This window comes from Pyxicephalus adspersus, chromosome 4 (genome assembly GCF_032062135.1).
Source record: "Pyxicephalus adspersus chromosome 4, UCB_Pads_2.0, whole genome shotgun sequence".
Lineage (NCBI taxonomy): Eukaryota > Metazoa > Chordata > Amphibia > Anura > Pyxicephalidae > Pyxicephalus > Pyxicephalus adspersus.
This window is the reverse complement of record NC_092861.1, coordinates 82,254,999-82,268,312: the sequence shown is the minus strand read 5'-3', so window position 1 is coordinate 82,268,312 and position 13,314 is coordinate 82,254,999. Positions and strand designations below refer to the sequence as shown.

At 38.2% G+C, this 13,314-nt stretch overlaps 1 protein-coding gene across 1 annotated transcript; it reads left to right on the top strand.

Annotated features, from left to right (window-relative positions):
- Positions 1-315: 315 nt before the first annotated feature.
- LOC140330078 (amine sulfotransferase-like) lies at positions 316-5,400 on the top strand. Its single transcript, XM_072410427.1, has 7 exons — positions 316-448; positions 544-713; positions 1,355-1,563; positions 2,105-2,231; positions 3,333-3,427; positions 3,585-3,765; positions 4,536-5,400. Exons 2-7 carry the CDS (start codon positions 554-556, stop codon positions 4,673-4,675), a joined length of 912 nt encoding a protein of 303 aa, XP_072266528.1. The 5' UTR covers positions 316-448; positions 544-553; the 3' UTR covers positions 4,676-5,400.
- Positions 5,401-13,314: the final 7,914 nt, after the last annotated feature.

Sequence of the window (13,314 nt, the reverse complement as noted above, 5' to 3'; positions counted from 1 at the left end):
TTTTAACCTGCTGGCCCTGTTTCGTGTTTGAAACCCCCCTGTTACTACGGGCAATCTGACAATATGTACAATTCATTGCCTTGAGAAAGGATCCTTTTGTGGCTCTGAAATGTTGGTTCTGTATGAAATGACAGTATCCTCCATAGTAAGACCATAAGCTGGGCACCCCATGTGAATGGCATTATGAGAGTTACATGTGGCATGGACTGGTGGGGGATACAAGATTTATTTAGTCATATCAGTCACATGTTTTACCTTGTAGTGTAGAATTGGATTATATATTAAACAGCAAAGGTACAAGGTTCAGATTTAATAGTTCAAATAGTTTTTTTAATGGAGAGGTTGGCTCACCAGTTTTCTAAAATTTCTCTAAATAAAAGTTTCTTGGTCCCCTCATATCTTATAAACGTGTTCTTTAAACGAGTGAGTAGGATCAGAGAACAGAAAGGTATGATCTGTTTTATTATTTTGTAACATTTGATTGTTTACATTGTGATTTGCATTTTCTTTTGAACTCAACATATACAATTCTTAAAATTGTAGGCTTGGTACAATGGAACAGAAATCTTTGGAGGATGCCCTGAATTCTTTTACGTTCCAGCACAAGGGCCTTCATTTTCTTACTGGCATCACAACATCTGAAATCATAGATTCTTTGGAACGCATGGAAATTAGAGACAGTGATGTATTTCTAGTCACATATCCAAAGTCAGGTAATTATAATTAAAATTTGATTAAAATGAAACATGCTTAATTGCAGTTCCTATTTTATATTGCTTTGTGATTTATGAATAGATAGTGTGTATATGAACAGCTGTGCTGAAAAAACATTTAGGGACTTTTTTGATCCTGAATCTGTTTTTTGGATGGGCCATGATTACCAGCTTTGCAACGCATTGTACTAGTGACCACATCCTTTATTCCTTTCAAAACTAGGGGTCATTACAACCTCAATGACGAGACCAAACTTACCATCATCTTTATGCCTTGGTTTCATTAGGGGTCTGCGTCAGATCAGGGGTGATCCAATTCTAACGACCTTTGCATGTAATAATAATTATCTAATATTTGTTATCAGCAGAACATACAGAAATATGTTGCAGGTATAGCCCGATGGATGAAAACAACACGTTTTGTTTAACAGGAAATAATAATGAAATCATAAGTTGTGCCTGAGCATTTTGCATGTTTTTGATGCTACATAGCACTTTTAAGTAAAGTTTTGTAACAGGTCGGCAAGCCAGTTAGCCAGCAGGACATCCAAATGCTTAAACTAATTTCCAGATCTCCTACTGTCTAGTAGTATACAGCTTTTTTAACAATAAAAAGTGTAATGCTAGAATTACTTTTACAGGTACAATATGGACACAGCAGGTTCTGAACCTAATCTTTAGTGAAAGGCAAAGAAATGGTTTAGAAGATACTGACAACATGTCAAGAGCACCTTGGATTGAGTATAACCTAAATAACATTGACTTTAATAGCCGAGAATCTCCTCGCCTCTTTACATCACATCTGCCTTACTATCTCATGCCAGAGGATCTTGGGTTCAAGAGAGGAAAAGTAAGCAACATGTATGCTATTCAAAAATTACATTTTTTTCAAAATATACTTTCCTAATAAAATAATGATGATAAAATCAAGTTGATAATACCACCAATGCATAGGAAATGGGTTCCCGGCACGTCGAGATGGTGGAAGGTGATTTAGTCTGCTTTAAAGGGGAAAAAAGAGTGCATGGATAATATTCTGCAAAAAGGGGAAAATTGCACTGCATGCACCGTGGCAAAATTGAAGTGTTGTCAATTAGGGCCTTGCAGCAAACAGAAGGCTGGTTGATATATAAAATATTCTGCTGTCTGTAAGGTTAAGAGTACAGTAGGTGCCAAGATGACAGGCTGAATAAGTCAAAGGCAAGTATAGGGACAGTGATAGTATTTCTAAGCCAAAGCAAAGATCATGATTTCTACAACTGTTCCTGCAGTTTTGCTCTTATTTCTTAGGCTTCGTCTCCTGTTTTTTCCCATGAAATCTACAAACTCCACAAGAAGATATTAAATAAAAACTTGGATATCATAATAGCTATATGTTTTATTACTTACAGATTATCTATGTGTGCAGAAACCCAAAAGATGTCTTGGTATCATTTTACCACTTTTATAAAATGTATAATCAACTACAAATCACATTAGATTGGGAAACTTTCTTGGACCTGTGCCTATCTGGGAGAGGTAATCCAGTAACAGCTGTTTTATTTATTGAATTAATTAAACCTGTTCGAATGCATTTTTTGAAAATTGCAAATTGTGAGTTTTAAACAGTAATTGCAGCCAAATCTTTTCTTTTATTATCGTGCTTTATGACTCTTTAATAAGGCCATTCACTATTAGTTTCTGCCCCCAGAGATACAACATAAAGTGAATATATACCCAAAATCAGGGAATGTCCTTCCTCTTGCTCATCTGTCATCAGGATAAATTGCCTATTGCGATAAATTGCCCTTACTTCTGTTCGAGGGACAATTAAATATGGGCAAATGTTCCATTTGTTATGCAGTTGGTGAACATTTTATGAAGCACCCCAACCCTCCTGGAGGCAAACCCATTAAGCAAACCTTTGATGTGTTCCCAATGATAAGGTAAAAATCAGGGAGTATCCCCAATTGTTTGCGGTTGTTAGATGCAGTATAACTCCACCCAAAACTACTCTAGGAATATGAAGATCACAAAACTTGTAAACTACTGTGCACATTCTCAAGCAATGAACTTAAAACCAATTGCCCTGGTAATATTGGACAGTCAGATAGTTGTTTACTTTGCAAACTGCTGCCTGAATAAAGGTTGTGAGGGTTTTTGCTGCTCGTGACAATCACCAGCCAACTGAATTGCGAGTCTGCTGCAAACTCAAGTTCAGGTAAATGTGAACCTCATCCCCAGTGACAACCATAAAATGTTAGGTTCCCCAACAATGGGCCTAATTTAATACAATTTTCCAAGACTGGAGAGGATGCACATTCATCAGTGAAGCCTGGGTGATCCAGCAAACCTGGAACAGATCTAGTCCAGGATTAATGTAGTTAAATCCTCTAGTATAGATAAAAAAAGCAATACATCCTTTCCCATTATATCCAAACAAAAAAAAGGTTTAGGGTGAAGTAGTGTAAATTATTTCACATAATTTCCCTAGTGGTTAAACATGATGGATGTATGTCTTTATTTAACCTAAATATGTAAACATCATTTCAACTACAGAATGCCAATCCTATCATTTTTGTTTTTTATAATTTACTTTATGTATTTATCAATATAGCTTTAAATTCCTTTATTTTACAGTGATTTGTAGTTCTTGGTTTGATCATATTAAAGGCTGGTACACCCACAAAGATGACTACAATATTCTTTTTATGACTTATGAGGAGATGAAAAAAGTAAGTACGACTTCATTTCTGCTATTAGATATCTGGTACATTTGTGTTTTACAGATGAAAAGGAATAACTCTGCCACCATTACCAACTAAAATATATATTGTATTCTTTTCTGGATGTGCTTTGCTGTAGTCTGTTTGTTCTTTATGTTTGCTTTAGGACCTTAGATCTGCTGTGATAAAAATCTGCAACTTTGTGGATATCAAACTTAATGACGATGCAATAGATACAGTTGTGGAGAAATCATCATTCAAAAGCATGAGTCAAGATCCTCTTGCTAATTATAAGTTTATTTCAAAGGATCTTTTGGACTTTGAAAAAGGAGATTTTCTTCGCAAAGGTAAAGTTCTGTGTTAATAGTGTGTGATTACCAAGCTGATGCCTTCTCACCCTTTTGATTAAAACAGGAGTGTCAAACTCAGGCCACGAGCCAAATCTGGCCCTCACTATATTTATTTTTGGGTAGCGAGAAAAGACCAAATGTCTACTAGAGCTGGCCCACCAGTAGACAGTGCATGTACTGCTAATACTACAAATCCTGTATTACTCTGCTGGCGCGTCATTCAGGACCCACAAGCGCCCCTCCTCTGTTGACATTCATTAGTGGCCTTTCTCAATTGTAGATATATATTAAAAAAACGTCAAGGTTGGCCCGCCACTGTGTCCAAACTTTTCATTTTGGGCCACTGTGTAATTGAGTTTGACCCCCCTGGAATAAAAGATGGAACTGCACTGCAGGTGAAAAACCACACTAATGTTGGAACATTTATATACAGTTGATATAAGATAATAATAATATTACCTTGGCCAGAATACATAACATACATAATGGAATCAACTGAATGTTAAGAGAATGATTATTTATTTTTTTTAGTTCTAATTGGTTTTGGTTAAGTCAGCAAATATTGATTGAAAATACACAAATTTCTATTGGAATCTCATACACTAATCTCGTGAATCATTATCCTCTGTCATGATATAATGTCAGGTAGAGCTTACTTACAAGAACATTGTCCAATGTGTAAAACATAGATTTATCTTAAGTTTTTTGTGGTTTTTCACTAAATGTACCTTTACGCATTGTTATCATCTGTGCAAAAATCTCCTTAGGTACTGTTGGTGACTGGAAAAACAGAATGACTGTGGCACAAAGTGAGAAGTTTGACAGAGTTTATAAAGAAAAGATGAAGGATCTGCCTATCAAGTTCTTCTGGGACATTAATGATGAAGAAACAAGCTTGTTAGCATGATAAGATTTATTATCAGTCTTTTTGCTAGATTTAAATCAAGGTTAAAAGATGTACCTTCACAGAATCTGATTATTATAATAATAGGAAATACCAGAAACCCACTTTGGACTGTTTTGTAAAACTAAGAAAAAGTTCCAGTTATGAGAAGTTTAGACTTGAAGGATGCAGAAATTAGTGCGGCTTAATAATTTGTTGATATGCTTATAATACCCCTCTATTCTAAAGAAATATGAAAAAGAACATAGATGAATTTACGGAGCATGATAACCTATAGGTGTCCCTTCCTCCTCCAGCTCTCCTATACCTTGTGCTTGGGTGGTGAAACCTCTCATTTCAAACTATCAAAATCGAGCTCCCTACATGCCATCTTGTTGTTAAGGTATATATTGCAGAACAGCTAGACCTTATACCTAGAAATCTGGACTGTAACTGTGCTAGGACCAAGGCAATATTCTTCCTCTGTATTTTATACTTTTATTCACTTTTAGTTTATTCGGTTGCCAGTGTTTGTTTTCTAAACTTGAATTTATTTTCTATAATTATCTATGTGCTGTTTGTACTTTAAATTTATTTTCGATAATTATCTATGTGCTGTTTGTACTTTAAATTTATTTTCGATAATTATGTATGTGCTGTTTGTACTTTAAAATAAACTATCCGAAAATGACTGTGGGCAAGCCAGTGTTTGGAGGCCAAAACTACATATTGGTCAACAAAAATTTGCAATTCAGAATGACAGTTATAAATTGTTTTTAATAAATTGTCAATTGAATGTTTTTGAAATAATGCTAGCTTTTTTGGTGTAAATTTAGTGTATATGTTTTAAATAATATTCCCGAAAAGTCATGTTATGTTTCTTTTGGTATATTTGCATTTCTATTTTTTGGGATGGGATCAATGTATGTGCAATCCATTTGCAAGTAAGGGGAGAGCCCACCTGAACCCACCAAGTAAGGGGAGATCCCACCTGGGCCTTGTGCTGCACACCCTGGTATCTGCCTGTAGGTCCTCCATGGGACATTTATAAAGTTCCCAGATTCAGGCCATCTGAGATGTGGGCTAGGCTAGACAAAAATGATTTGGGGATACTGGGAGTTGGGATGCCAAAGCTGTACAGAAGATTCAAGTACCTTAATGCTTCGGAGCTACATCACCCCAGAAGGCAGTCTGGAAATCAGTGAGAATTGTTTCCAGACAAGAGAAGCCTGGGTGGCTAAAATGACTTGAGGTGAAGAAAATAGGTGTACAGAGATTTCAGGCTCTCAGTGTTAATAAGGAGAAGCCTCTACTACTTCCAGTTTCTAAGCATCCTGCACCATTCTCTTGCTCTCTCATGCTCAACATATCTTCAATACACCTCTAAACCAAAGGAGATAAAGCCTTTGTTGTTAATCTGGGATGCACAAAAAATAAAAAAGAAGCACCTAACATAGAGCTCCACTAGTGATGTCAGAGGCAATGCATTAATGAACAAAGCAAAGGGAACCCCACAGCAAACAATTTGGAGGTGGAGCTGGGGGCGTGAAAGGGCCTGAAGGGGGCTATAGCAGGCAGGGGGACCTTTGTGGAAGTGGGCATAAGGACCGGCTTGGTGTTGAGGGGGATGATCACTATGGGGGGGAGTGGGGTCTCCACTCCAAGATCCCCCATTTCTGAAAGGTTGGGGTGCCGGTGGGGGTGTAGGTGATGAAGAAGGGTGCAAGGACCCCCTCCACCAAATGTGACATAGCACAGGGGGATTGCTCATGGTAACGGGATGCTTGCAGGGCACCAATTGTGGTAGATGTGGGGAACTGCTCTAGATGGCAGGGATCAAACAGTTCACAATAGGAGGCAGCAACGCTTTAAATCAACTTAAATGTCTAGGCTCTCGCCTGCAGGCTTTATTGTGACAGCCATTTAAAAAACAAAAAACAAAACAATGGCCTGGTTGGGAAACTAGCTGCCTCACTTTAGGTATGCTAGCTCTCTGTCCATTTGTAAGCCCCAGTGGTACACAGTTCATGCAAATGGGTTAAACAGAATCCACTCACAGTTCATGCAGTCTTGGTAAGCTCCTCCCCAGCTCTAGGAAATCTTTGTCATAGTCTCTCCCCAGTCAGCCTGGAATCCTCTGGCTCTCTCTCAGCCTGGAACACTCTGGCTCAGGGTTGGGCCAAGGAACCCACCCTTCACTTCCCTTGGCCGGCTCCAGGGCCCTAAAGAACCAGGTTTCTTTTCTAAAACCTGTACAAACCTATTAACACATTCCTTCCCTGGAGCCTTTCCCTGGAACACTTTCCCTGCCACACTATTCAACGCTATTTCCAACCTTTTTTGGGACACTCTGTCATAGTATTCAGCTCATTCGTTTTGGATCGGGGCAGCCACAGAGGCAGCCTGGTGGGGGCTGGGGCCCAAAGTGATGAAGCATATTGGTTTAGATTGTATTCGCCCTCATTTGTTCTAGTGGGGTCAGAAGGGCTGGAACGCATGGGGGAAGGTTAGGTTAATGTTTTGGATTTTTTGTTTCAAAATAGTGGATGGTTTTTCGTCTTTTTGCAGATTTTGCCAGAATGTCTGATCCAGGTCTTCTCATTTGTCTATTGGGGGACCAGAAGGGTGGATGTGCGGCAGTTGGGTTTGAGGCAGGAGGTTGCTCAAGTTCGATGGATAGGCATTCCAGGTATGCAGTGGAGGCGGGTGGTTCTGGAGGTTTACAGGTTTGCCTGTTTAGAAAGGTCCCCTGATGTGCTGTTGATTCACTCTGGGGGTAACGATTTAGGAGTTGGGCCCATGTGGGAGTTAATCTGGGACATAAAATTTGATTGTTTGTGGCTGAGGGAGGCTTTTCCTGGGACTGTGCTGTTGTGGTTGGAGATTGTGGCTAGGGTGTCATGGCGGCATGCGCACTCGGTTGAAATGTTAAATAGAGTGCGAATTAAGGTAAAAAAAAAAGGGGGGATTCGGTTCGGATCGGGGGCTTGGTGGTGCGGCATCGGGAACTGGAGTCGGAGCCTAGTTTATTTTTGCGGATCAACAGTGTGCACCTTTATGCGGTAGGCACTGATTTTTTGGCTATTGAGTCTCAAAGAAGGCTTGCAGAGGACATTGAGAGTGTGTGGAGTTGCTCGCAAACTTATGGTGGTGGCGTGTTTTCTAGGTCCAAAAAAGTTGAAGTTGGGGAAACAGAAAATAAAGGGGGGTGGGACCCATCAGGGTTTGGGTCTTTCCAGTAAGGACACTTGGCTGTCCCCAAGGCGGTGTACGAGCAGCTGGGGGCCTGGCTGGTGAGCGGAGGTATTTTTGGTAGAAGGAGGATGGTATAGTGTGACTTTCATGGACCTAAGGGGAGGATGAACTATTTCAGTTATATTTGAATTTGAATATATATATATATATAAATATATATATAATATATAGGATGTTATATTTTGTTAATAAAAGGAGCTGCTATGGCCAATTTTTCCCAATATAAGGTGTGTTGTTATATATAATTAAATGGTTAATGGGGGGTAAGGGGAATAATTGGTTATGGGTTAGCAGCGATGGGTTCCTCTGCTGTACCCTGCTCTGATGTGTCCCCAATTCTAAGCAAAAAGTCAGGGAGCATCCCCAATTGTTTGCGGTTGTTAGAAGCAGTATAACTTCGCCCAAAACCACTCTAGGAATATGCAGCTCACAAAATTTGTGAACTGTGAAGACTGGCAGGCAATGAACTTAAAATCGATTGCCTTTGTTACTATTGGACTCTCAGATAGTTGTTTACTTTTCAAACTGCTTCCTGAATGCAGGGGTGTTACTGCCCCTGATAACCACCAGGCAGTTGAGAATTTCCAGTCTGCTGCAAACTCAAGTTCAGGTAAATGCGAATCTCGTCCTTAGTGACAACCATAAGATGGAGTTAAATCCTCTAGTATGGGTATAAAAAGCAATAAAACCCTTTCCCATTCTACCCAGACAACTATTGCAATAAAGTACTGTAAATTATTTCACATAATTTCCCCAGAGGTTCAACATGATGGTTTTATGTATTTTTATAACCTATGTAAACAACATTTCAATTATAGAATGCAAATCCTATCATGGTACCTGTAAGGAACTTACCCGTCCTGCGAGCCCGCGGTGTCCCTGGGGTTCCCAGCCATAGAGGGAGACGCCGCTGTAGCAGGCAGCATGGCCGAGGCTGCTGCTCTGCTCGCAGCTTGTCTGTCTCTGCAGGCAGAGGGATCCGTCCTGGCCAGACCACTGTTCAGCCAGGCAGCAGCCCTTGCATCCCTTTAGATGTGGTTAATGATATTCCTGCTCTCAGCACTCCTTTGCAAATGCAAAGTAGTGCACATCCTAGGGGTGCTGTGGGAAGAGGTGCGCGTGTTACTATGCGTCCCTCTTGTACCCCCCGAGGGCGTGGCACTCGGCTGCCTCGCCCCGGAGCGGGACATAGTTAGTTTGAATTCCCTGTCGCCAATCAGCTGCAGGGGATTTACTCAGTCTCCTATCAGACAGTGCCAGGTGGCGCAAGGTCATTGGTCATCCTGGCCATTTAAGGAGAGCCTGTCCATTACACCATTGCCCGATATAGCCTCTGTTAACACAGTGTGCTTGGGTGTGTCTTTATGTGGTTTAAAGTTTATCTGTTTGTCATTATCTTAGTGACCTGGTCTGAAACTCACCCTGCTTGAACTCTGCAAGCCCTGACCTCGGATTGTTACAGACCATTCTGCCTGCTGCCTGCCCTGACCTCGGATTGTTCTTGACCTGCATTTGCCTTATCCTCCTGTACTTCGCTTTATTGGACTTAACCCTTGCTGTGCTGTATGATTTTGAATAAAGCCTGATTTAAGGGTATCTGGAGTTGGTCGTGGTTTGTGTGCCCAGGCGCATTACAGTACCAATCACTAAAGCTTTACATTTCTTTAAATTACAGTGATGTACAGTTCTTGGTTTGATCACATTAAAGGCTGGTACACCCACAAAGATCACTACAATATTCTTTTTTTGACTTATGAGAAGATGAAAAAAGTAAGTACTACTTCATTTCTGCTTTTTTATATCTGGTACATTTGTGTTTTTACAGATGAAAAGGAATAACTCTGCCACCATTAATAACTAAAATATATAGATGTGCTTTGCTGTTTGTTCTTTATGTTTGCTTTAGGACCTTGGATCTGCTGTGATAAAAATCTGCAACTTTGTGGATATCAAACTTAATGATGATGCAGTAGATACAGTTGTGGAGAAATCATCATTCAAAAGCATGAGTCAAGATCCTCTTGCTAATTATAAGTTAGTTTTAAAGGAAGTTTTGGACTTTGAAAAAGGAGATTTTCTTTGCAAAGGTAAAGTTCTGTGTTAACTAAGTGTGGTTACCAAACTGTACTGCAGGTGTACCCAAGATACAAAGTATAAGTTCTTCAACAAAATACTTCTGCTGGTCCTAGTAAGATTTATTATTTGCACTCTGTTATCAATTGCCAAAATGGTTAGCACTTCACTTCTGGTACAAAACCACCCTTATTTTGGAATATTTGTATACAGTTATTAGGATAATAATAATTTTACCTTGTCCAGAATATGTAACATACATAATCCAACCAACTGAATGTTAAGAAAATTATTATATTTATTTTCTTTAGTTACCATTCCCATAATAATGATGATTACCAGTAGGGCCTTTAAGGGGTAATAAACCAACCAAGCCTGAGTCAGCAGATGATAGATGAATAGCTGGACAGGTGGTTTGGGGTGATGGCCCATTCGGACCATTTGGTGACACCTCAAATAATATCCATATTTATGCAGATATTATTTATAACCAACACAAGCAATCAGAACTGTCCTTCCTACACGTCATCTTATTATCAAAGAATATATTGCTGATGGACTATAGAGTACCCTAGCAATCTGGACTGTAATAATGCTATGATCAACAAAATGCTCACTTTAATATTTTTCACTTTTATTTCCTATTAGTTTATGCTGTTGCTAACGTCTGTTTTCTAAATTTTATTTTTTTCTGTAATTATGCTCTGTTTGTACTTTAATAATAGCTCAATAATTATCATAAGCCAACCTACTGATGTTCTAAATAGAAATAGTTAAACCAAGTTTCCTGATGCTATCTTAACAATTAACTCTGTGTCATAACAACTTGAAAATGACCATGGGAGAAATAGACCATGCTTGGAGGTCAGACTTGTAACTTTGCTTGACAGGTGGCTCAGGATGATATTTCAAACATTTTTCCCATGCAGGGGTACTGGGTCAGCAGAAAACAAATAAAAGTTCACCCCTCTGCCCATGTTTGAGACAATACAGGCAGGCTTGTTGGCAGCACAGTTTGCTGACGGTCTTTTCCTATTTTACACTCAACAAACTTTGACACAATCTCCCAAGAGCTACAGATCCCACCGACCTAAATTACCAGCCTAGCTGGGAGAAAATATGGTAAATGGGTTTGGAAATCCCCCCAATGCTTATGTCGATTCCTAGTGATGCCAATTCCAATATCCAGAATGATAATTAAAAATGGAAAAAATACGACTTCTGAGTCTTGTATCTCACAGATATCTCCCTATCTCAGTAATGAATAAATCTATGGTGTTTGCTCCTTCCATATAAGTCAATTGTGGCCAAACCACCACGGTTAGATGGTTAACGGTTTCAAGATTAGTGTACATACATAGAGCCTTCAAACATTTGTTCCTTCTCTTTTGAACATGAATGAGTGATTTAGGCTCTCAAACATTTAGGGCACTTGGGAGCAGCTTTGAGAAATACATACTCTAGTAAAGCAAGTTTGTGAATGAAGTTGTTATAGAACTCCCCATTAGGTATGTACAGTATTTGTTCTGTTCCATTGCCTCGAGAAGGAAGTCTTTTGTGGCTCTGAAATGTTGGTTATGTATGAAATGACAGTAATCTGCATTGTAAGACCATAAATTGGGCACCCCATGTAAACGGTATTATGGGAGATACATGTGACATAGACTGGTAAGGGATACAAGATTTATTGAGTCATATTAGGCACATGTTTTACCTTGTAGTGTAGAATTAGATTATATATTAAACAGCAAAGGTACAGGGTTCAGATTTAATAGTTCAACTAGCTTTTAATAAAGAGGTTGGCACAAATGTTTTTCTTTACATAAAACTTTTTTGACTCATTGTGCCTTATAAACATGTTCTACATCTGACTGAAGAAGATCAGAGAACAAAAAAGTATATTCTGTTTTTTTATTTTGTAATAGGTAAACATTAACGTTTTGATTTTTATTCCTTTTGAACTGAACATAAGCAATTGTTGAAATTGTAGGTTTGCTACAATGGAACAGAAATCTCTGGAGGACGCATTGAATTCTTTATTGTTCAAGCATAAGGGCGTTTATTTCAATTCTGACAACACAACACCTGAAATCTTAGATTCTTTGGAACACATGGAAATTAGAGACAGTGATGTATTTCTAGTCACATATCCAAAGTCAGGTAATTATAATTAACATTGATTAAGCTGCATTACCTGAAACATGAGTTATTGAAGTGGATAGAGTGGGGAAGGGCTATATTCACTATGTTTTAAATAAATTAAGGAATTGCTAGAATCATTTTTTTCTCTCTGTGTTCCTATTGAAATTACTTCATATTTCTTGTTGAAAAATCTCCATAGTTTGGAAAAAGTGATAAAACACCTAAGAAAGATTCCAACCCCTCCCTATTTAAATTTTAATGAACATACATTATTTCTCTCTGATATTGCTTTCTAAATATGAATACATAGTATATTTTGAGTGAGTGGAAAATTTAGATAAAGAACAGCTGTGCCGAAAAAGCATTTCAGGACTTAAATGTGATCCCAGAATCTGTTTTTGGATGGGCCAAGATATCCAGCTTTGGTGACCACATCCTTTATTCCTTTCAAAACTAGGGGTCATTAAAATCTCAATGACTAGACCGAACATACCAATCATCATCATCTTTAAGCCTTGGTAACGTGACAAAACCCATAGAACTAAATTCCTAACCTAAATATTTTTATTTTGTATTATTAAAGAAAATCCTAGGCTCTATATATATATATATATATATATATATTATATATATATAGACTGCTTATGTTACACTAAATAGTTATTATTAGTAATCTTAAAATTTGTTAGTAACTCTTTTAAATTGTTTTATGTTTGGTACATTAATGACTAAACTAACAGGTTTTATTTTTGTAAAAGTGGATCAAAACTCACCTATTCTTCTGCTTGAAAGTTGTTATGTCACGGATATATTTTGTGACATTTTATGTAAATATTGATGGGTTAAATTTGAAGTGTACAAAGAGAGATAACACAGAGACTTGCAAGTAATATTTAAAGGTTATACTATTTATTAATAAAGACAGATAGATAAAACAATGCAGTAACAGAGTTAGATAAAACAAAAATACTTAGCTGTGGAAGTGAGTTGCATTCATCCAAGGAGTCCCCCAATTTAATGGCTTGGCAGATGTTTAAAAAACATGTTGCATGCATTAAGTTCTAGTTGAGACTCCTTAATTTGGTGTGGCACTGTGTTTTAAACTACCGTGGATTCAAGACAATGACCAGTACTTGACCAATGATCCTCCTTTAACCAGCATTATACCTTATAAAGATGCCAGTTAAAGTATA

Coding starts and splice junctions, on each gene's coding strand:
- LOC140330078 (XM_072410427.1), top strand. CDS start 554: ATGGAACAGAAATCTTTGGAGGATGCCCTGAATTCTTTTACGTTCCAG. Junction 2,232..3,332: donor CCTGTGCCTATCTGGGAGAG/GTAATCCAGTAA, acceptor TTTATTTTACAG/TGATTTGTAGTTCTTGGTTT. Junction 3,428..3,584: donor CTTATGAGGAGATGAAAAAA/GTAAGTACGACT, acceptor TGTTTGCTTTAG/GACCTTAGATCTGCTGTGAT.